The sequence below is a fragment of the Schistocerca americana genome, chromosome 3 (genome assembly GCF_021461395.2).
Source record: "Schistocerca americana isolate TAMUIC-IGC-003095 chromosome 3, iqSchAmer2.1, whole genome shotgun sequence".
NCBI classification, from domain to species: Eukaryota; Metazoa; Arthropoda; class Insecta; order Orthoptera; family Acrididae; genus Schistocerca; species Schistocerca americana.
Window position 1 is genome coordinate 861,218,194 of NC_060121.1, and position 24,569 is coordinate 861,242,762.

The 24,569-nt window shown below is 38.4% G+C and overlaps 1 protein-coding gene across 2 annotated transcripts in view; it reads left to right on the forward strand.

Moving 5' to 3' along the window:
• The first annotated feature begins 9,538 nt into the window (after nucleotides 1-9,538).
• LOC124607166 (general transcription factor IIH subunit 3) overlaps nucleotides 9,539-24,569 on the forward strand; it is a 37,108-nt gene continuing 22,077 nt past the window's right edge. The window contains exons 1-6 of one of the 2 annotated variants that reach the window (XM_047139378.1): nucleotides 9,545-9,680; nucleotides 9,767-9,853; nucleotides 9,957-10,134; nucleotides 22,571-22,798; nucleotides 22,886-23,009; nucleotides 23,296-23,418. In XM_047139378.1, the coding sequence (XP_046995334.1) occupies nucleotides 9,844-9,853; nucleotides 9,957-10,134; nucleotides 22,571-22,798; nucleotides 22,886-23,009; nucleotides 23,296-23,418 (663 nt within the window). In that variant the 5' untranslated portion in view covers nucleotides 9,545-9,680; nucleotides 9,767-9,843. Of the gene's footprint in view, nucleotides 9,854-9,956; nucleotides 10,135-22,570; nucleotides 22,799-22,885; nucleotides 23,010-23,295; nucleotides 23,419-24,569 lie in introns of both variants that reach the window. The other variant, XM_047139380.1, reaches the window with a different exon arrangement.

A 24,569-nucleotide genomic window follows, 5' to 3' on the forward strand; every position in this document is an offset into this window, starting at 1 on the left:
GCCCAGTTTGTTAAAAGGTAGTTAAGTGCAATAATTTACAAAATCACAAATGTGATTATAAGCCTCCAAAAGAAAGACAGTATACAAAAGAAACAAAAGGTTCAGAATGTGCTAAAAATATATTTGTAAAAAAAATGTTCCAAAATTTATTATGAAAATATAAATCAAAATATTTAGGAAAAAAGTAGAATGTTTTTTTGGTAGGATCATTTATAGAGTTAATTTAAGAGATCATCTATAATGACAGTGTCATGAAAAATTCTACAAGTTTATAATATTTTTTGTTTTATTAAAGTGTAGTGTCCCCAAGCTAATGTGTGAATTCCTTTTTTTAGTATATATCTTTTATCATAATCTCCACTTAAAACAGTTTTATTGTACTCATGTTTGTATATGATCAAATTCAGTGTTCTATATTGATTCACTTTATCATCCAAACATTTCTTCATAATGATCAAAAGTAACTTCATTCTTAACTACAGATTTCTTTACCAATTGAGATTTCTTATATTCTTTATTATCTTCTCTATATTAATATATTTTTGATCTCAAAGTAAAATATCCTCACATAATCTTGCCACAGTTTTCATCTTTCTTTTTTCGTAGAAATTTCTTTTTAATTTGAGGAATATTATATTCATTACTTTTGGGATAATTTCTTATATCGAACTCGGTCAACATTGCCTTCATATACGTCATAGAAATCTTTAGTTCTTACATCATATATAAAGGAACCACTGTCCATAAAGCAAAGATCTACTTTCTCTCCATATTTTAGTTTCATGATGTTATAGTGAAAATCATACCTACCGATTTCCGAAATATATGAAATACTCACTCAAATGTAGATGTATCTATTGAACAAGGTTTCTGTTTTCTTCATGTGAACTGCTAGCAGATTTGCTGAAAATATAGTTGTTTGATTATATACATCTACGTGGATACACTGCAAATCACACTAAAATGGCTGGTTCACCGAACCACCTTCACAATAATTCTCTATTATTCCACTCTTGAACAGTGTACAGAGAAACCGAACGCCTATATATTTCCATGCAAGCTCACTTCTTCCTTTATTTTATTATGATGATGGGTGCTCTCTACATAGGTCAGCGCCAACAAAATATTTTCTCATTTGAAGGAGAAAGTTCGAGATTGAAATTTCGTGAGAAGATTCTGCCACATCGAAAAACGCTTTTGTTTTAATGGTGTCCATCCCAAATCCTCTATCATGTCCATGACACTCTCTCACCTATTTCGCAATAATACAAAATGTGTTGCTGTTCTCTGAACTTTCTCGATGTACTCTGTTAACCCAATCTGGTAAAGAACCCAGACTGTACAGCAGCACTCCAAAACAGGATGGACAAATACAGTGCAGGCAGTCTATTTAATACACTTGTTATATTTTCTAAATGGCGATGTACTTGAGGACAATATTATGGAAATGGAAGAGGATGTAGATGAAGATGAAATGGGAGATACGATACTGCGTGAAGAGTTTGACAGAGCACTGAAAGACCTGAGTCGAAACAAGGCCCCCGGAGTAGACAATATTCCATTGGAACTACTGACGGCCGTGGGAGAGCCAGTCCTGACAAAACTCTACCATCTGGTGAGCAAGATGTATGAAACAGGCGAAATACCCTCAGACTTCAAGAAGAATATAATAATTCCAATCCCAAAGAAAGCAGGTGTTGACAGATGTGAAAATTACCGAACTATCAGCTTAATAAGTCACAGCTGCAAAATACTAACACGAATTCTTTACAGACGAATGGAAAAACTAGTAGAAGCCAACCTCGGGGAAGATCAGTTTGGATTCCGTAGAAACACTGGAACACGTGAGGCAATACTGACCTTACGACTTATCTTAGAAGAAAGATTAAGGAAAGGCAAACCTACGTTTCTAGCATTTGTAGACTTAGAGAAAGCTTTTGACAATGTTGACTGGAATACTCTCTTTCAAATTCTAAAGGTGGCAGGGGTAAAATACAGGGAGCGAAAGGCTATTTACAATTTGTACAGAAACCAGATGGCAGTTATAAGAGTCGAGGGACATGAAAGGGAAGCAGTGGTTGGGAAGGGAGTAAGACAGGGTTGTAGCCTCTCCCCGATGTTGTTCAATCTGTATATTGAGCAAGCAGTAAAGGAAACAAAAGAAAAATTCGGAGTAGGTATTAAAGTCCATGGAGAAGAAATAAAAACTTTGAGGTTCGCCGATGACATTGTAATTCTGTCAGAGACAGCAAAGGACTTGGAAGAGCAGTTGAATGGAATGGACAGTGTCTTGAAAGGAGGATATAAGATGAACATCAACAAAAGCAAAACAAGGATAATGGAATGTAGTCTAATTAAGTCGGGTGATGCTGAGGGAATTAGATTAGGAAATGAGGCACTTAAAGTAGTAAAGGAGTTTTGCTATTTGGGGAGCAAAATAACTGATGATGGTCGAAGTAGAGAGGATATAAAATGTAGACTGGCAATGGCAAGGAAAGCGTTTCTGAAGAAGAGAAATTTGTTAACATCCAGTATTGATTTAAGTGTCAGGAAGTCATTTCTGAAAGTATTCGTATGGAGTGTAGCCATGTATGGAAGTGAAACATGGACGATAAACAGTTTAGACAAGAAGAGAATAGAAGCTTTCGAAATGTGGTGCTACAGAAGGATGCTGAAGATTAGATGGGTAGATCATGTAACTAATGAGGAAGTATTGAATAGGATTGGGGAGAAGAGAAGTTTGTGGCACAACTTGACCAGAAGAAGGGATCGGTTGGTAGGGCATGTTCTGAGGCATCAAGGGATCACCAATTTAGTATTGGAGGGCAGCGTGGAGGGTAAAAATCGTAGAGGGAGACCACGAGATGAATACACTAAGCAGATTCAGAAGGATGTAGGTTGCAGTAGGTACTGGGAGATGAAAAAGCTTGCACAGGATAGAGTAGCATGGAGAGCTGCATCAAACCAGTCTCAGGACTGAAGACCACAACAACAACAACATTTTCTAAATGTTCTGACAATAAAATGCAGTCTATGATTTGCCTTCCCCAAACATTTTCTATGTGTTCTTTCCAATTTAAATTGTTTATAATTGTAATTCCTAGGTATTTATTGGGATTTAGAGCCTTTAGATTAGATTTAGAGCCTGATTTATCGCATAACGGAAGTTGAATAGATTCCTCTTTGCACTCAAGTGGATGACCTCACACTTTTCATTACTTATGGTCAACTGCCAATTTATGCACCATTCAGATATGTTTTCTAAATCGTTTTGTAATTTGCTTTGATCTTCTGATGAGTTTACTAGACGATAAGCGACTGCTTCATCTGCAAACAACGTGATGCAGCTGCTCATATTGTCCCCTAAATCGTTTATATAAATAATGAACAGCAGAGGACCTACAACGCCACCTTGGGGAATGACAGAAATAACTTTGTTTTGCTTGTTGACTTTCAGCCAATTACTACAAATTGTGACCTCTCTGACAGGAAATCACGAATGCAGTCACATAGGTGAGACGATATTCCATAATCATGCAATTTGACTACAAGCCGTATGTGTGCTACAGCGTCAAAGCCTTTTGGAAATCTAGAAATATGGAACTAATTTGAAATTCCTTGTGAATAGCACTCAACACTTCGTGTGTGTAAAGTTTTGGTTGTGTTCACAAGAACGATGTTTTCTAAATCCGTGTTGATTGGGTGTCGATAGACTGTTCTCTTGGAGGTAATTCATAATGTTCGAACACAATATATGTTCCAAAATCCTGCCGCATACTGACATTAGTGATATGAGCCTATATTACTCCTACTACCATTCTTGAATATTGATGTGACCTGTGGAACTTTCCAGTCTACTAACAATAATAAAGTTTATTAACTGCGAAAGCAATTTTGTGTGGTAAAGTGCTGAGAAGTGAAACAACATCTCAGAACATCGACATATATTTGATAGCGAAAATATGAACATACAAACACATCAAACAATATTTACATGTGAAAAGAGCGTTTTTGTCTTATAAATTTTTCCTTTATATAACTAATAACATCTCACGCAACTATATTCTTCTCTGTCATTAGAGCTGCCGTTTTCAGTCAATTAAAATTAGTTTATTACCACATCTTCTTGTTTAATATACAGTGTGGATATCAATCCTGTTTTGTTATCATAAAAAAACCTAAATAATTTTTCGATTTCAGATATCTGAACTTGTTTGTGGAAGAACACTCAATGGAAAAAAATCAAGTGATCATAGAACATTCGCAATTTGCCACAAAACAAAACACAATTGTAAAATAACAATTACGAAGCCAAAAGGCACAAAATCGACTATTTTAATTGTGTGTGATCGCGGCGAAAATTGATTAATTTCCGATGTCAGCATACAACGCCGTCGTTAAAACCTTTCTTCCCATGAAACCTTGACTTAATGTGAAGGAGGTGATGGTCTACTGAAGAGCGATGTGAATGCTGTGATTTTGAAACGAATTATAGAATGATAGTCACGTGATTTCACATGATGGCCAGTGTGAATTGTTCTTTAGCCGTTTATGTCATGCAATTGTCTCCTCTTAGCACCATTTTGCCGTGTTATATGAGGAATTACGAGCTTCAATAGATATTCATATACCTTCATGTCCATTCGCAAGTAATTTCGCCAGTCTTCAGGTAACTTGCCAAGTAAATCATTACATAAAAATTTAGGGACCTTTAACACTTCCCATGGGCAGTTGCGAACACAGATGACAATAGAATTTCCTGGATTACAGGTTATTGTTCTATTCTGAAACGTCCTTTGCTAGAGGGTAGCCACCTGCCGCTGAAAGGTTTTTTCTTGGGCGACAAATGACTGGCCAGCCGTAGAGTGAAATTGTATCGCATGGACACATGAGGTTTGCAGCGATGTATTGCATTCACAGACAGGTCTGCGCAGACGTTTCGTTGTGTGTAGGTATTAACCAGCCAATTTAAAGTGCAAGTTGAGTGATAGTCTACATCCCACAATCCCATAAGTGGTCTACAGTGATCAGCAGACACAGTGAGTAGTGGCCACTTTTGTGGTAAACTTACATGTGAAATCTCTCGATTAAAGTTCTATAGTTAAAATAAAATATGATAGGCCATATGATTTACAAAAATAATTTACAGTCTGCAGTATATGGTTAGGAAAACGAAAGACAGATGGAGTAGCATCAGCCTTCTACAATTTTGTTAGTTTGCAAGAAACAACTTCCCTCGGAATGTTCTGAGAAAAAAAAAAGATTTTCTGTCGTTCAGAAACCTTGCCTTCTGACAGCATACAACCATTTTTCTAAAACTGTGGTTTTGAAAAAAGAAACCTGCATGTTAATGCATTTTCACTATATTATCAAGTTGTAAACACATTTATCAGACAAATGCTTTTACATACAAAACATCTCAAAATAATCATGTAAGTATGAAATTTAATATTGACTCCTTTATGCAATTTATTTGTGTAATTAAATGCTGCACAACTCTTCACCACTACTCTCGTATAAACTGGAATATGTAGACAGCGCAATGCTGCTTACAAATACTGCATATATCCCCCAATAAACACATAATTTTCGATCTGTCCACTTAAAAGTCACGATACACTTCCACTTAACCCTTTCCCGGGTGAATTTTTGTGGCAACTCAGCGGAGATAATTTTTTGCTATCCTATTAGATCTGTTATCAACTGACTATATTTATTTTTTGATAATTTTGTTTTTGTGATTTAGGACCAAAAGCTATGGTGATACATATACCATCATGGCACCTTTGTGGGGTATTACAACTGCGGTGGTAAATGAATTTGCCACTTCCCTTTTGGTTCTGTTATGTGTTGTCATTACATGTAAAAAAATAATAAGCTGTGTTTCTGCTTTTATTTTATTTTTTCTTTTACTTTATTTAAAAAATACACACATCAAAAAAAGTTTTGCTTCACCCCAGTTCCCAGAACTGCTGAAGATAGACGTCGACTGTGGATATTGTGTCACAGACACAGTCCCTTTAACTGTTCATAGATGTCACTAAACCCACCCAAAGATGTAAACAACCATGCACGAGCAGCACCTATTGGATGGAGGGAGACACAGTCCCTGTAACTGTTCAGAGATGTCACTAAACCCACCCAAAGATGTAAACAACCATGCATGAGCAGCGCCTATTAGACGGAGGGGGTCTGACAGCCGATCAGTTCCAGTCATTCCACCAGGAAGGAGGTATATGGCTCATGTTGTCTGTAATTCAACTGTGCCTAGACGGTCAATACCGCCGTTCGATCGCGTCTGCATTGTTACTTTATGCCAGGAAGGGCTCTCAACAAGGAAAGTGTCCAGGCATCTCGGAGTGAACCACAGTGATGATGATCGGACATGGAGGAGATACAGAGAGACAGGAACTATTGTTGGCATGCCTCGCTCAGGTAGCCCAAGGGCTACTACTACGGTGAATGACCGCTACCTACCGATTATGGCTCGAAAGAACCCTAACAGCAACGCCACCATGTTGAATAATGCGTTTCGTGTAGGCACAGCACGTCGTGTTACGGCTCAAACTGTGTGCAATAAGCTGCATGATGTGCAACTTCACTCCCGACTTCCATGGCGAGGTTCATCTTTGCAACCACGACACCATGTAGCATGGGCCCAACGACATGCTGAATGGACTGCTCAGGATTGGCATCACTTTCTCTTCACCAGTGAGTGTTGCATATGCTTTCAACCAGACAATCGTTGGAGACGTGTTTGTAGATAACCCGGTCAGGCTGAACGCCTTAGACACACTGTCCAGCGAGTCCAGCAAGGTGGAGGTTCCCTGCTGTTTGGGGTGGCATTATGTAGGGCCGACATACGCCGATGGTGATCATGGAAGGCACCATAGCGGCTGTACGATACGTGAATGCCATCCTCCGACCGATAGTGCAGCCGTATCGGCAGCATATTGGCGGTGCATTCGTCTTCATGGACAGCAATTCGCGCCCCTATCGTGCACATCTTGTGAATGACCTCCTTCAGGATAACGATATCGCTAGACTAGAGTGGCTAGCACATTATCCAGACATGAACCCTGTCGAACATGCCTGGGACAGTCTGAAAAGGGCTGTTTATGGACGGTGTGACCCACCAAACACTCTGAGAGATCTACGCCGAATTGTCGTTGAGGAGTAGGGCAATATGGACCAACAGAGCCCTGATGAACTTGTGGATAGTATGCGACGACGAATACAGGCAAGCATCAATGCAAGAGGACGTGTTACAGGGAATTAGAGACCTCTGAAGGTCTCGCTGTATGGTGGTAGAACATGCAGTTTGTGGTTTTCTTGGGCAATAAAAAGGGAGAAAATGATGTTTATGTTGATCTCTATTCCAATTTTCTGTACAGATTCCGGAACTTTCGGAACCAAGGTGATGAAAAACTTATGTTGTTGGGTGTATTTGTTACTGTTATTAAAGTTTACTTACCACAATGTGAAAACAGTCCTTGAAACTTTATCACACAGTAAAGGTATGAGCTGATACAAGTCATAATAATGCAAGTTACAGAAGCAATGTGTTCCAACAACAGTAGTGATCCCACAACAAACAGAAACTGATTTGCTGTAGCAGTTTTCATACATCTGGTGCAGTGTACTGCCATAAGATGTCAGGCATAGACAGTGGTAGTAAGACGTATTCCCAAAAGCTTTTAGATAACCCTAAGTTGGTGGTATGTATGGTTCCTATGGACCACAAATGACAATTTAACTTTATGCTAAGTATACTTCCCAAGCCCCTTCCAGAAACTACTTTGGTCGTAGCCATACTTCCCAATAACGCTTAAAGCACTGTTGTTTGGTGAGATATATACTTTCTACAGTGCTGCAGACTATATTTCACAACAAACAGAAACCACTGCCTGTACAGCGCACAGCCACAACATGCCAGGAGCGTACAGAAGTCGCAACACGTTTCATTAAACGCGTTACAAAAATACATCTGGTGGGAAGTATATCTCCCCACGGCCCACGAATAGGTTAACAAACTCTTAACACCACAATAGTGTCCAGCCCATGATTCAAATGTATCCCGCGACTGTAGAGAGCACAGTCTAACATAACAGTCGCGACACTTCGCCTCGATTTTGTTGCCTTCAGCGCCAACACCGCTCCAAGCGGCCGGTAGGTTGAACTGTGAGTTCGGCGCGATCGTGAAAGCGAATAGTGATTGTTTATTTTGATTTATACAATGGTTTTTACCATCGGGAGCGTTTGTAGCGCAATAAATTGCAGCAGCAGTAGGAAGAAGACACCACAGCTGTCTTTTTTAGGTTTCCTAAGGATCCTGAGAGGTATATATCATCATGTTACTAAACTGTATCGTCAGGATTCACTTGCAAATGTATGTGTAAAAATGATGAATGTTTCGTTTTAGGAGCAAAACAATGGCTAGTTAATAGCAGACGAGAAGACCTTATGAAGAAAGATCCGGTTTACCTGTATAATACCTGTATAATAATATTAGGTTTTGTTTGTTACATTCTGAACAGACAATAAAAACTCGTGTGGAATGCAGTACCCACACTGTTTGACATTCCAAATAAGCCACCTCAACTGACGAAGAGGAAACTGCCACAAAGATTCGACAGTCAATCTAAAGCTGTAAAACAGTCCTATGACACAGAAGCAGCCAGTTCAACTCTCCATGTGTTAGTGCCAGATTCGTGAGAATTATCAACACAGACCTGCTTTGACGATGAAGTGGTTAGATTAAATGCAGCTGTTCGTGTCTTACAAAAGCGTGTGAAGTGTCAGAACGTGCAGATTGCTAGACTTCGAGCGAAACTATTATGGGACAAGGAAAGTGCCTACAGACAGATTGTTTGAAAATTATTCAAATATTTGGTTTTTCGTGAAATGTAATGTAATCAGCTCATTATAATGTTTTCAGCATATTTCTCCCACTATTTTTCAGTTGCTAGTCCCACTTAGAATAATATAAAGATGAAGGTCATACTTGTGGCGACAGGCGACAGTGACAAACACAGTAGGCCTACAGAACGATAAACGAGCTGTCCATCGCTTTTGCTTGTAGAGGTACATGTCCGTGCTTCTTACATGTGAATCTCTGTGTTTATATTCTTTTGATATCAACGTGGTAAGCCGCAATTCTGTCCAATGTCGCAAGTGTTTCTTCACGAATGTGTTGTAGCTTGCCACTCTATTCATGGTTTTTGTCCATACTTGCGCTTATTTTAGAATCATTTTTAGAAACATATATGCTTTCTGATACTACACAAACTCTTGGAGGCAAGAAACTAACTCGAATAGTTCTGAAATTACGTAGGAAATGGATGCAAACACACATTATGCTACGACGCGTCTGACGTTCACCTTACCTGCCGCTTGAAGCGCTAGTGTCGCTCCATCTGTCAAACGGCAACAACTTTTATGGCTTTTACAGCAGTGAGTGTCGCGACTGTTATGTTAGACTGTGGTAGAGTGTCTAGTTATCTTTATAACACCTTTGGACACCGGTTGAGCTATGTAAGATCTTTGTGCTTCTTATCTTTGAATGTATTTGAAAGCCGCGTGCTGTGCAAAATTGTAAATAAACACCGGGTTTTGTTATGTTAGGTAGATAGGAATTCATGTGACAGAGATATGGGCAATAGCAATAATGTTATGGTGTGGTGAGCATTCTGAAGGAAGGTGAAAAATGGAAAGAAGTTGTGCTTGTTTATTCTACATTTTTTTGTAAGTTTTTACTAAATTGCAGCGCCAGTTGCGAGTATGGTGGGTCATGTATTCGTAAAAGAATAAAATAAGAGGCTGTGCGCAAGAAACGTCGACACCATGAGTGACGGTACTGATGCTTTTCTAATTGTCTTTTTTGGAGAATAGGTCTTGTGGCGCCTATATAAAATAATACTTAGCCAACTATGTGTTTACTTCACCGTTCATTTCAGAAATTGAAGTGAGTCTCCTGGTAGTTATCCTGGATACTAATCCAAGTCAGCGGATTATTAGGGAAGATGTTCATGTTTTGACGCAGTGTATGGAATCAGTAATCGCCTTTGCAAATTCACATTTGATGCTCAAATCGACCAACAGACTGGCTGTATTGGCGTGCCACGCGAGAAGCACGTGAGTATAATTTATTTCAAGTTGCAGACAGTGTGATATGTTGTCAGAAATATTTTATCGTCTCGATTTTGGCACACTGTATTTTTCACCTTTGTTTTTTTTAGAAAAATAATTACAAATAGAAGCTAATTATTCCGGTGAGTAATAGTATGGTTCTGTTACTTTAGTTTGAAGGTGCTAGTCTGTCCTGATTGCACGGAATATGTTATAGTAGATGGGCTCTGAAAAAATTTTGTTTTTCACTGTTGTGACCTTTCAGATCGTTTGTTTTCTTTTGAGTGTTGGCAAGTTTCTGCTACTTTATTTATTTTTTATTTTACGTTTTCATTTATTCGTCTATAGGCCGTTAGTTTAACAGCATCGGACATGTCACATACATTGTAGAAATAATATATTTATACATGAAACAATAATTTAACATAGAATTAGGTTCTCGCTTCCCGCGCCCGGGTTCCCGGGTTCGATTCCCGGCGGGGTCAGGGATTTTCTCTGCATCGTGATGACTGGATGTTGTATGATGTCCTTAGGTTAGTTAGGTTTAAGTAGTTCTAAGTTCTATGGGACTGATGACCATAGATGTTAAGTCCCATAGTGCTCAGAGCCATTTGAGCCCTAGAATTAGGCGAGGATAGGGTGGGAAGTCTGCCAGGGCCTAATCAGAGGAGTCATCCCAGCATTCGCCTTAGCACCTTGGCGAAATCGTGGCCAAATCAAGTCAGGATGGCTGGACAGGGAATAAACCCTGAATGCGAGTCGAGTGCATTAAACCTGGCATAGCCCTCTCACTCGATACATGATTGGAAGGGGAATCACTAATGCACAGTCTTGACTGCAACATGCATAGTAAGTAAATCAGTTGTATAACAAGAATATGAAAGTATGAAGACGAAAACATCACAGAAAAGTGTAAACACATGAAAGCATTACATAGCATTGCTGGAAGGTACAACATGCACAGTAAGTAAATGAATGATATAACGAAATCAGGACATTCTGATGTAAATAAAAAATGAAAAAAAATTTGGCAAATGATGTAACACTGCTGAAAACTATAAGATGCAAATACTTGTATTCATCACAACTAGGGATGCACCAGATCCCTTCTGAGAGGAGATGTATTGCACAGCATCTGAAACAGCGGAAACAGCAACATTCTTTTGTAGAGACGCACACAGTGTTGATAGTACATCAGTTAACAGAATCAAAATAACTCGGCAATAAATGAGGGCCTAGTAATTCTTTAACCTAACATATGAACTTCCATTGTACAAACACTTCTCAACAAGATATTATTTTAATTCTCCCCTGAAAGCCATTTCCACCCCAAAACTCTTTATGTATGATGACATTGTACTGTAAAAAATGACAGCAATGTGGCTCACATGTCTTTTGTGTGAGAGTAGTTTTACATGGAGGGACCCACTGTTGCAGGTATTATAACTGTGGTAATTGGAGTTAGTTCACAGGTCAGCATGTCTAGCTCTTCTCGTCAACCTGCACTTGTATATGTAAAAGGAGAGTACAGTAGGCAAACACAACTTTTTAAATAGGGGTTTGCAGTGTGTCCTAAATATATCTATGTGACAAGATTTGAATAGCTTTTTTTCTGTAATAAAACTATTCGATAAGCTATGAGGGACTGGAAGTAATTGAAACAAGCTATTGTAGTACTCCTGGAGGAGAACTTCTGTGAAGTCTGGTAGACATAAGATGAGGTACTGGCAGAAGTAAAGCTGAGAAGGGTTTCATGAGTCATAGTTGGGTAGCTCAGCTGGTAGAGCACTTGCGTATGAAAGGCTTAGAGACCTGGTCTAACACAGAGTTTTAATCTGCCAGGAATCAGTGCACACACTGCTGCAGAGTGAAATTTCATTATCACACTGGGGTTTGGAAATTTTAATATGTTTTCTGTCTCTATTAAAATTCAGTCTCTTGTTTTTTTTTTAAGGGCTGGTGCTGCATATTTTTTAAGTACAAGGTTATAGGTTGTGCAGTAATAAGTTCATACACCTCTGTTATTCTTTTCTTCTGTGCTGCTACAATTATTTGTGTTTTCAGTAAATGTAAGATATCGTACCATGAAAGGATCCAAATTTGTTTCTAGGAATGTATTGTTTGAATACCATATGTGATGTACTTATAGAATGTTTCTCTTTGTAAGAGCTCCTGAGTTTATTGACAGTTTTTGAGCACACCAGTACAGATCGATTCTCAAAATTGAAAATCCACTGGAACTTTGGATAATTTCTGAGTGATGTGGCAGCCCTAGATATAGGCTGTTCCAGTATTTTTTCTATGATAAAATTTTCATCAGAAGATCGGTAGGCATCAGAAAGGAACAACATATCAAATTTTCCTGTGTAGATCTTGATAACGGTATTTCTCATAACTGTAGACTTTATCTGTAAAAGGACAATGTTTGCATTTCTATTCTATGATTCCCGTGACCACAGCTATTACTGTTTAGCTGTAAGCTTTTAGTTCCAGAAGTCATCACATCTTTGTCATCTATCCATCTGCTTTTCTGTAATTACATATTGACCATTGTCTGGTTAACAGATTGTCGCCATTTGGTATAAAGAATTTCCACCAACAGAATTTGTGAGTGTCATTTGCATTTGCTTCCACAACATAAAGCGAGTATGACAGTAACTATTATTCTTGGCAATTTTAATGTTTGCAGTTATTGTGTAACAATAAAGTACTCATAGTACTTTAGCAGTACATGTGGACATATATCAAATAAATTGCTCTACACGTCAGTGTGTAATTATAACGAGAACTAATGTCGAAGGTGGTAAAACAGTCATGCATTCGGCCATACTGATCTGTGAGAGTAAATCTTTTACATCAAGATTTCTTAAGGGATTGCACATCACACTTTCATTTTGAAATAGTCGGTGACATTTTATTTTTAGGAACATAACAAGAAATTTACATTTGTATAAATTCATATAAAAAACAATGAGACCAAGAATTTGAATGAACATCCTATGACTATAGTAAGACCCTCATGAAAGGGGTGTTTATAATGAGAAGTCTTTGACTGTATTGCAGTTATCCTCCACCTTTCCCTATCTTGTGCTAATTATTTCATTTCTGAGTCACTATTATACTCAAGATCCCCTGTAATATGTTTTGAATATTGTAGTCATGTTCTGTCTCTCCTATTTTTTGCCTCTGATGTTTCTTCTAGCACTGAATTAACTATTATTGGATGGTAGCAGACATTCCAGTGCTCTATCACTGCTTTAGGTAGGCTAAGTGTTTTCAGTAGACTTCCATTCTCTCCTACTCTTTGTAGTACTATCGACCTTCTTCACTTCATTCTTCTTGACCACATAATTTTTAATATTCTTTAACAGCACCACATTGCAAATGTCTCAATTTTCTTCTTCTCTTGATTTCAGATGGTCTATGTTTCACTTTGATACAACACTGAGCTCTCACTCAAAGAAACTACAAAGCTCATGTTTTGATCACCTTTGCTGTGGTCCTCTTCAGGGTGACCTAAATTGCTGATGAAATGTTTCTTCCTACTTTACTTAAAATTGGTTTGTATATACCAGACTGTGATGTCATTTGTCTTGTAACAACTGAAATATGGTGGTACATGTAGAGAAGACCAGCCTCAAAACCGAGCAGTTTGGACACCCTGAAGTGGACTGCTGCAGTGACAGTCAAAATGTCAGTTTTGTGTTTCATAATCTCGTGGCCTAGTAATCCAAAAGGATTTCATTAAAATTTTGGGAACTTTATCTCTCATTTCCATCAGAATATGTGATACCAGAAGAGGGCTCTCTTATTGAAGAAAGCTTTTGTTGCCTAAAACAACCTACTTCTTCTGTCTTCATTGCTTTAGCATTTCTGTGTAATCTTACTTCTGAAATATGATCTCTTTTGCCACTGTGTCATTTCCAGTATTGCTGTGTTCGAAATCTTAACATTGATTTTTGCTTCCTTTCAACTTTTATTCCTCTTATAAAATTTTCTTTTGCCTCTTTATTGCTTCCTCAGTGTAGAAGTTAAACAACAGTCGTGATAAGCTGGAACTCTACTTTTTACTCTTCCTGATGTAAACCTTCCTTTTCTGACCGTTCAGTTGTATTGCTGACATTTGTTTGTTCTAGGTTATGTTGAGTTTTCATCTGTTTCTACTTTAACAACAATCTTCTAAGGATTGCGAATATCTTATTCCACATTACATTGTCAAAGATGTTCTCCGGATGCACAAATGCTGTCAAGGTGTGCCTTTCATTACCAAGTATAGTGTCAGAAATGCATTCCCTTCCTGCAACCAGACTGATTTTCCTCTATTTCATCTTAAAGTTTTCTGTCCATTCTTTTGTATATTCTAATCAGCAGTTTATAAGCTTGATTTGTTACACTATTCATTCAATAGTTCCCACATTTATCCATGAATGTCTTCTTTGGTAAAGCGATAACAGTGGTTTCCTGGAAATCTGATTGCAAGTAAATCACACATTTCATAGAGCATTGACACAAAAACAAATAACCTTCTAGTTCCTACCCACCCACAGGTTTCAGTAACCCCTAAGGTATATCATCAGCTCTTGCTACCTCATGCTCTATCATATTTTGACTCCAATACTGGATCAGCTATTTTTTTTAGATCAGCTTCCTCCTCCTCTTCTGTCGCACTTTGGGACAGTTCTGGTCTATTGTACAGGCCTTCAAGTTATTCCTGTCGTCCGTATGCCTTTTCTCCAGTTTTTACAGAGATTTTACATCTGCACCTTACATTTCACTTCTCCAAACTTTCATTTAACTTTCTTGTGTGCTGTGTCAACTCTTGTTACAATCGTATCTTTCTAAATATTTTTATAAGGTTCCCTGATCCTCTCCAGTTTAGCTTGTTTCCCCTTCCTGTAACTATGCAAAGAAAGCTGTAATTTCCCATATACATTAATGATGTTCTCTCTAATGTACAACAAGCAGAATCAGTTCTTTTTGCAGATGACAATAATATTGTAATCAATCCCAACATACATAGAGCAACGGAAGAAATGGTAAATAATGTTCTTCAAATTATTATTGAGTGGTTTTCTGCAAATGGTGTCACTCTAAATTTCTAAAAGACACAGCTTGTTCAATGCTGCACATCTTGAGGCACTAGACCAATGATAAATGTAGCTGGTGATGATGAAATAATAACCAGAGTGAAACCTGCAAAAATTTTAGGTATCCATATTAATGAGAATTTAAACTGTGGAAAAAAGATAATTTGCAGTGATTCAAACTGCAGATGTGGCTGAAAACAACTCATATTAATACTCCACAAGCCACTATATGATACGCGGCAGAGGGCACCTTGTACAGCTGCTAGTCATTCCCTTTCATATTCCATGTGAGAGGAAAAAAGTGTGTGTATGTGCCTCCTACTGAGCCCCAATTTCTATTGGCTGATATGGTATTTCCACAGGATTTACAGTGGTGGCAGTAGAATAATTTTGCAGTCAGTCACAAATGCCAGTTCTCTAGCCTTTCTCAATAGTGCTATGCAAAGAACATCGTGTTCCCTTCGTGAAAACATTTCTGTAATATTTGCTTGTTGAATGATCATACCAATAATTAATCTAGCAGCCTGCCTCTGAATTACTTCAATGTCTTTTTTACTCTGATCTGGTGGGCATTCCAAACACTCGAGCAGTACATCTACATGGATACTCTGCAAATCACACTTAAGTGCTTGGCAGAGGGTTCATCGAACCACCTTTACAACAATTCTCTGTTATTCCACTCTTGAACAGTGCGTGGAAAAAACAAACACCTGTATCTTCCCATGCAAGCTCTGATTTTCCTTATTTTATTATGATGATCGTTTCTCCCTATATAGGTCGACGTCAATAAAATATCTTCGCTTGCAGAGGAGAGAGTCTCTCCCCTGTTTTGTGATAATACAAAACATGCTAACATGCTGCTCTTCTTCGAATCTTCTCTATGTACTCTGTTAATCCTATCTGGTAAGAATTCCAGTGGTGCTCCAAAGGAGAACAGACAAGCATAGTGTAGGCTGTATCTTTAGTAGAGCTGTTACATTTTCTAAGTGTTTTGCCAGTAAAACGCAGTCTTTGGTTTACCTTCCCTACAACATTTCCTGTGTGTTCTTTCCAATTTACATTGTTTATAATTGTAATTATTCTGTGTTTTGTTGAGTTTACGCCCTTTAAATTAGACTGATTTATTGTGTAACCGAAGTTTAATGGATGTATATGAACTTACATTTTTCATTATTTATGGTCGATTTCCAATTTTTGCACCATTTAAATATCTTTTCTGAATCATTTCATAATTTGTTTTGATCTTCTGATGAGTTTACTGGACAATAAATGACAGTATGATCTGCAAACAACCTAAGGTGGCTGCTCAGATTGTTTCCTAAATTGTTTATCTAGATAAGGAGCAGCAGAGGGCCTATAACACTACCTGTTTTACTCGATGAATTTCCATCAATTACTACGAACTGTAACCTCTCTGACTGCAAATCACAAATCCAGTCGCGTAACTGATGCAATATCCCATAAGCATGTAATTTCACTACAAGCTGCATGTGTGGTACAGTGTCAAAAGCCTTTTGGAAATGTAGAAATATGGGGTCAGTTTGAAATCCCTTGTCAATAACACTCAACATTTCACGTGTGTACAGAGCTAGTTGTGTTTCACAAAAATGATGTTTTCTAAATCTGTAGTGACTGTGTGTGTCAAGAGACCGTTCTCTCGAAGGTAATTCAGTATTCAAGAATAGATCACCCGATGGTTCTGTATTCTGTCTCCTTTATATATGAGCTACATTTTCCTAAAATCTTCCCAATTAACTGAAGTTGACCATTAACCTACCCTCTGGCTGCTCTCACATGCCTATTCCATTTCTTATCGCTTTGCCACATTGAATCTAGATATTTAGCTGATGTGACCATGTCAAGCAGCACACCACTTATACTCTGTTTGAACATTACAGTAATGTTTTCTTACTCATACGCATTAACTTACAATTTCTCACATTGAGAGCAAGCTGTCATTCATCAAATGAAATAGAAATTCTGAGTAAGTCATTCTGTGTCATCCTGCAGTCACTCACTCATGACACTTTCTCATACACAACAGCATCATCAGCAAAGAATTGCAGATTGCTGCTCTCATTGTCCAACAGATCATTTATGTATATAGAGAATAAGAGCAGTCCTATCACACTCCCCTGGAGTTCACCTGACAATACCCCTACCTTTTATGAACACTTGCCATCCTGGACAGCATACTGGGTTTTATTACTTAAGAAGTCCCCTATACACTTGCATGTCTGATAACTTATTCCGTATATTCTGATTATCATTAGCACCCTGCATTGGGACGCTATGTCAAATGCTTTCCGGAAATCTAAGAATAAGGAATCTGCCTGTTGCCCATCATAGATGGTTCACAGGATATCATGTGAGTAAAGGACAAACTCACTTTTTTTTAGTGATGCTTTCTTTGATTTGTGGACAGAAGCTTTTCTGTCTCCTGCTCAAGAAGTCAGCAGCAAACCAATGTCAAGGATATTGACATGTAATTTTGCAGGTCCATTCTTTTCCTCTTAATTCGAGGTGGAATCCAAAATTTTCGGAACTGGTGCTGCCATCTGGAAAGTAGGAGTAGTAGACCTTTGCACAGCTAGGTGGCAAGAACTGCATATCTGATTAGTCAGTGTGCAGAGTGGCATTCAGCTGGGAGGACTTGTTGCGTGTCCACAGTGATTTCCATTATACTCTGTGTTTGGTGTATGGTGATTTTACGATGGATCCGTGAACAGAACAGCGCATGTGTATCAAATTCTTTGCGAATCTTGGGAAAAGTGCTACAGAGACCCTTGCAAGGATTCAACGAGTGTTTGGGGGACAGAGCATAGCCGCACAACACCAGACATTGTTGTTGAACTTCAACAATTGGTTCGTGCGGATCGATGTCGAACCATTCAAGACCTTGCGGATGAAGTGGGTATTGATTATGAGACATGTCAATGTATGTTGACTGATGAATTAGGCATGCGTTGTGTCGCCACAAAATTTGCGCCAATGGTCTTGACTGCCGATCAGAAGGCACAGCGTGTTGAAGTGTGCACGGATCTTCGTCAGATCGCATCTGATGATCCAACCTTCTTATCACGGGTTATGACCAGTGACGAGAGCTGGATTTACGGTTATGACCCAGAGACAGAGCAGCAATCGTCCCAGTGGAAGAGCCCGAACTCTCCAAGACCCAAAAAAGCGAGACAGGTGAAGAGAAAAGTGAAGAGCATGATCATCATTTCTTTTGATACCAAGGGAATTGTGCACAAAGAATTCGTCCCACTCAACCAAACAGTGAATTCCGTGTACTACTGTGACATTTTGTGACAGCTCCGTGAAAACGTGCGGCGCCGACGGCCCGAACTTTGCCGTCAAGGGAACTGGCCGCTGCATCATGACAATGCGCCCTGTCACACGTCCTTGCTCACCAGGACCTTTTTGGCAAAAAACAACGTGGCGGTTGTACCTGACCCACCATACTCGCCAGATTTGGCACCTTGCGACATCGTGCTGTCCCCAAAACTGAAACTCAAGTTGAAAGGCTGTCGGTTCGACAATCTATAGTGAGGATTCAAGAAGCATCACTGGTGGTGATAAACACCCTTGAAGAACAGGATTTCCAGAAAATGTTTGACCAGTGGCAGAAGCACTGGGACCAGTGTGTACATGGGGATGGGAACTACTTCGCGGGTGATGGTGACCATTAGTCAAAAGGCAAGGTTTTCAACAGATGGCAGTACCAGTCCTGAAAATTTTGGATAGCACCTCATATATGTACAGGAGTTGCATGCATTTTCTCCAGTTGTTTGGGATTTGCTTTGGGCAAGAGATTTTACAATAAATGCAAGCTAAGTAAGGGGCCAATGCTGAAGAGTATTTTCTCTAAAACCTAATATGGATTCCATCCGGACTTGATGAGTGACTTGTTTTCAGCTCTCTCAGTTTCTTAACACTAGGGATGCCTATTTTGAAGTCCTCCATATGAGAGTCTGTGTGAAGATCGGGTGGCGGTATGACTCGTAGTGATATTACACGTAGTGGATGGTACTTAGTTGTGAATGATTATGCTTTATAATTTTTTGTTGGGTATCTACTGCTGGGTGTAGTAACCACTTATTTATATTTACTAGTTTGCAGGTTCATCTATCTTGAGATAGAATAGGGGCAAGGAAGAATGGTAACTTCATGTTAAAAAAATTGTGGATTAAAGTTATCATTGCATAGTTGTTGACTGCTGTGTTGCTTCAGTTACCAGTAATTGTGTTTATTATAGCACTTATCTAAATACATTGAATCTCTAGAATTTGTTCTCATTCCGAGATAAATTTTCAACTTTAATGAATTTTGTAGTTATTTTCACTTAAATGAAGTTAAGTAGTTTTAATTCTTGTTCCAATAGTAGCATGCCTTGCTCTGAGAAACAATTATCATTCAGTTTAAATAATCTCATAAATCTATTTCAAAAACAAGAATATCATTGTTTTGTTTCCTTTTTATACTGTACACAGTATAAATACTTCTTTCAATATATGGATTCTATGGGTCAAACCGTCATAAAGATGCGTATCCTTCCTGTATGAAATAGGAAGTATGCAAAACTCATTTCTTGTGTTTTTTTTTTTTTTTTTTTTTTTCAAAATCACATCAACTTCATTTATTGATGTCAAAGAACACATCACGATGCCACATATTTAAAAGTTTTAAGTAACTGTAATTTGTGTGTCCTGCACAATTGATTATTTTAAATGTGAAATTTAAATTGTCAGCTTTTCTTTTATTATCTTCTATTGCTACAGCAGGCTGGTCAATGAGTGAATGAACTGGAGTCTTTGACATGCTTTGCAATTTTATTGAGCACTAGAATTTTCTAGATTCTCGAGAACCAGAATTTTCTATTCCCGAGAAGATCTTTCACTTTTATGACAGTGGAACTTGTTCTATGCTTAGCATGCTAATGTTTTTGTAGATGCATGGCTCAGAGTAAGCCACCTTGTTACTTGTTACCCCTAGATCACAGGCTCCATAATAATAGAATATTAAATATGGAGTGAGAAGAAAATTGTGTGTGTGTGTGTGTGTGTGTGTGTGTGTGTGTGTGAGAGAGAGAGAGAGAATAGGATTATTCTTATGTACACACTCCTTTGTATAATTTGGGTTTGGGGAGGAGGAACACTCATTTTATTTACCCATGAAGCTGATAGTCATCACATTGTATCACCTCTGATGCAATTTTATTTTCTAGGTTTCCAAAATTATTGTTTGAAATATATATATTATGTTAATTATTTCCTAGGCCATTCTAGGAAAAGACAACCCTTTTGCTAAGGTGGAAGTGGCAGCCATGATAGAATATGACTTCAATAAAGAACAACCAATATACATTGTTGGATACTTGTACTACCGTATGTCATTAATAATACATTGAGCCGCTAAAGAAACTGGTACAGGAATGCTTATTCAAATACAGAGATATGGAAACTGGCAGAATATGGTGCTGCAGCTGGCAGCACCTGTATAAGACAAGTGTCTGGCACAGTTGTTAGATTGGTTACTGCTGCTACACTGGCAGGCTATCAAGATTTAAGTGAATTTGAGTGTGCTGCTGTAGTCAACTCATGAGCAATAGGAAACAGCATCTCCAAGGTAGTGATGAAGTGGGGATTTTCCAGTACGATCATTTCATGATTGTACCGTGAATATCAGCAGTCTGGTAAAACATCAAATCTGAGACATCGCTGCGGCTGGAAAAATCTTTTGCGAGAATGGGACCAACAACGACTGAAGAGAATCGTTCATGTTTCAAAAGTGCAACCCTTCCACAAATTGCTGCAGATTTCAGTGCTGGGCCATCAACAAGTGTCACTGTGCGAACCTTTCAATGAAACATCATTGGTATGGGCTTTTGGAACTGAAGGCCCACTCGTGTACCCTTGATGACGGCACGACACAAAACTTTACACCTCGCCTGGATCTCTCAACATCGACATTGGACGGTTGATGACTGGAAATGTGTTGTCTGGTTGGACGAGCCTCGTTTCAAATTGTATCGAGCGGATGGACGTGTACGAGTATGGAAGCAAACTCGTGCATCCATGGACCCTGCATGTCAGCAGGGTTCTGTACAAGCTGGTGGAGGCTCTGTAATGGTGTGGGACATGTGCAATTGGAGTGATGCGGGGCACCTGATACATCTAGATATGCCGCTGACAGGCGACACATATGTGAACATTCTTTCTGATCACCTGCATCCATTCATGTCTATTATGCATTCCAACACTTGGGCAATACCAGCAGGAAAATGTGACACCCCACACGTCCATAATTGCTACAGAGTGGCTCCAGCAACATTCTTCTGAGCCTAAACACTTCCGCTGGCCACCAAACTCCACACACATGAACATTATTGTGCATATTTGGGGATGGGTTGCAACATACTGTTCAGAAGAGATCTTCATACCCTTGAACTCTTACAGATTTATGGACAGCCCTGTAGGATTCATGGTGTCAGTTCCCTCCAGCACTACTTCAGACATTAATCAAGTCCATGCCACATCCTGTTGCGGCACTTCTGCGTGCTTGCAGGGTCTATACAATATTGGGCAGGCATGGCAGTTTCTTTGGCTTTTCAGTGTATAATGAAAAGGATGGATGCTACTCACAGTAAAGTGGAGATGGTGAGTCACAGTAAGTCTTGTAGCCATCTGTTGTGCAGTCATTAATTTTATCATGTCTACCTATTTTTAAAAAATTCCCTTGATGTGCACTTTAAGTGGATTGCAGTTTATTATTATTATTATTATTATTATTATTATTATTACTGTAGCAATAACTAGCTATTCACAGATGAAAGGGGAGTAACTGATTGTGTTTGATCTTGTAAGTATGGCTGCAGCATTTTAATATATACAGTGAATAATGATACCCCTTAAGGAATTTGCGGCAAAGGGTGGGAAGGGTCACTATGTGTACTCTGTGTTATGCATGGATGTTTCATCCATGTTGAAGACACTACTTTGGATGTTATTGAGGAAACAAAGTTCCATCAACTTAAGACTGTGGTGCATGTTGAAACAAACAGTACATGTCATATTAGCTTAAAGATCATACTTGGATCTTTTGGTGACTGCCAGAGAGGGTAGACGTAACAGCCTTGCTTAAAGAGTTCCTTCGAAGCTCATAGTCTTCAGTATAGTCCCCAGAACTGATAGGGCCAAGTTCCATGTTCTTTCAGGTGTATTATATTTCTGCTTCAGAGTCAGACTTGATTAGAGATACCTCTTCAAGTTAAAAAAGTTACATGGGGTAGTGTAGCTGCCGTGTTCTGGAAAATATGATTTTTCTTTTTCTACAGAATTTTATTGTATTTTTAGGCAGTTTCTGTTCCCACCAGTTGATGGAAGCTCTGGTCAGCAAGTCCCAACACTTCGTCAGTTAGATGGGCAGTATGAGCTCTTTACTTATGTTGAGAAAACATTACGGCAGAATCTGCAACAGATGGTGGTCCGTGATGTTGAAAAAATAAAAACTGGAAATGCAGAGCTCTCTGGAGATTCCCTCATTGCTGGTGCTATTGCAATGGCACTTTGCTATATCCATCGGTGAGCTGTTTTGCCTATTACAGGGATTGTAGAGCAATGCTTCAAGTGTAAAGAGAGCTAAGTTCTTCTTTTGTTCTTTTATTTTAGATTGGATCAAGAGAAAGCTACAGGAACGAAGATGAATTCTCGTATCCTAGTTGTAACCGGTAGTGGTGACAGTGCCTCGCAGTATATGAACTTCATGAATGTATTCTTTACAGCTCAGAAACAGGTAGAATTATTGGCTCCATTATTGTTTATCTATATGACTCACTAAGACTGAAGTTAATAGGACATCTGATACTTAAGTTAGATTAGTCTTTTAATAATTTCTTATTTTGACGGAACAAATAATCCATTTGAAGCAATTAGTAGCTCAGTCATTCCCTCTTACTTGTGGGTAACCTATTTAGAACAGTAACTGTAATTCCGCAGTACCACAAGCTGCTCAGGGGTATGTTTGCTCTTTCCTCACTTTTAAATGTGAGTAAATGTTAATGTTGCTGACTCTCTTTCAGAATGTTGTCTTAGATGTGTGCAGTTTGGACAAGGAGCTTGGACTCCTTCAGCAGGGCTGTGACATCACTGGTGGACTTTATCTTAGAGTTCCTCAGCTACAAGGGTTGCTGCAATACTTACTGGTAAGAATCAGATTGACTCACTAGTGATGGAACAAAATGCATCTGCAATGTTTATCTTAAATAAATTTGCTGCCCACAGAGGCCTCTCTGATATTCTGTAGAAATAACATCACTGAGAAACACAGTGTTGTAAAAAAATAGTTTAAAGGAGAAGACACATATCTGTGACCCCTGAAATGAAAAGGAAAATACATCCCGAGAAAGATAAGGTTTGTTACGTTATATAAAAGTCTAAAATATATGTCATCCTGTATGTACTGGTTACATGACATTGAAACCACAGGTCATAGCACAGTACTGTCAGTGTATTTGATAGTCTCTTGGCAGAACTTGAATTGATTTTCAACCCCTCAAAACTATTATGTGTGCCTTTTTCCCTTCATATATTGACAGTCAACTTTACCACAGACATTGACTCAGAGATGTAGTCATCTATTTATGTAAATTAAATTGTTTTCCTTGGACCAGCTATAAATAATACATACAGGCAGGTATGTTTGTGTATTTCCAGAGAAGTTGGAGATGTAAAACACGTACAAAGAGTAATAAATACAATGAGAATCTAGTTGCCAAAAGTCATGTTATTGGATATAGTGTAAATTGATTTATTACTGACTAATAGCTTGAAATGTTCCTGTTTTTATTTATGATGTAAATTAATTATGTACTTTGGTTTACACATTGAACTGTACTCTATTACCGTAATTAGTTTCTTACAGGTGACAAGAAAAAGTTTTGTAGAAGGAAATAACATATTAACACACAACTTGATGAACTGAGAATGTCCATGTTTGTCGATAGAGTTAAAAATTGTTCTCATTTGCTGGCAGTTGTCCATGGGTGCCGTATGGAACATTTTGCACTCTTACGTGGTAGTAAATGAACTTCTCAGAACCATAAAATCATTCTCATTTGCTGCAGATGTCCTTGGGTGCTGTATGGAACATTTTGCATTCTTACGTGGTAGTAAATGAACTTCTCATAACCATAATCCTGCAATATTTTTCATTTATTTGTAGGTCTTATACATTCATCTTTTTCATTGGATGATTTTATAATTCTGCCATTGACAATCAATAGATCATAACAACCAACTAAATAGAACTGACTTACATATTCTTGATAACAACAACTGACTAAGAACTAACTGC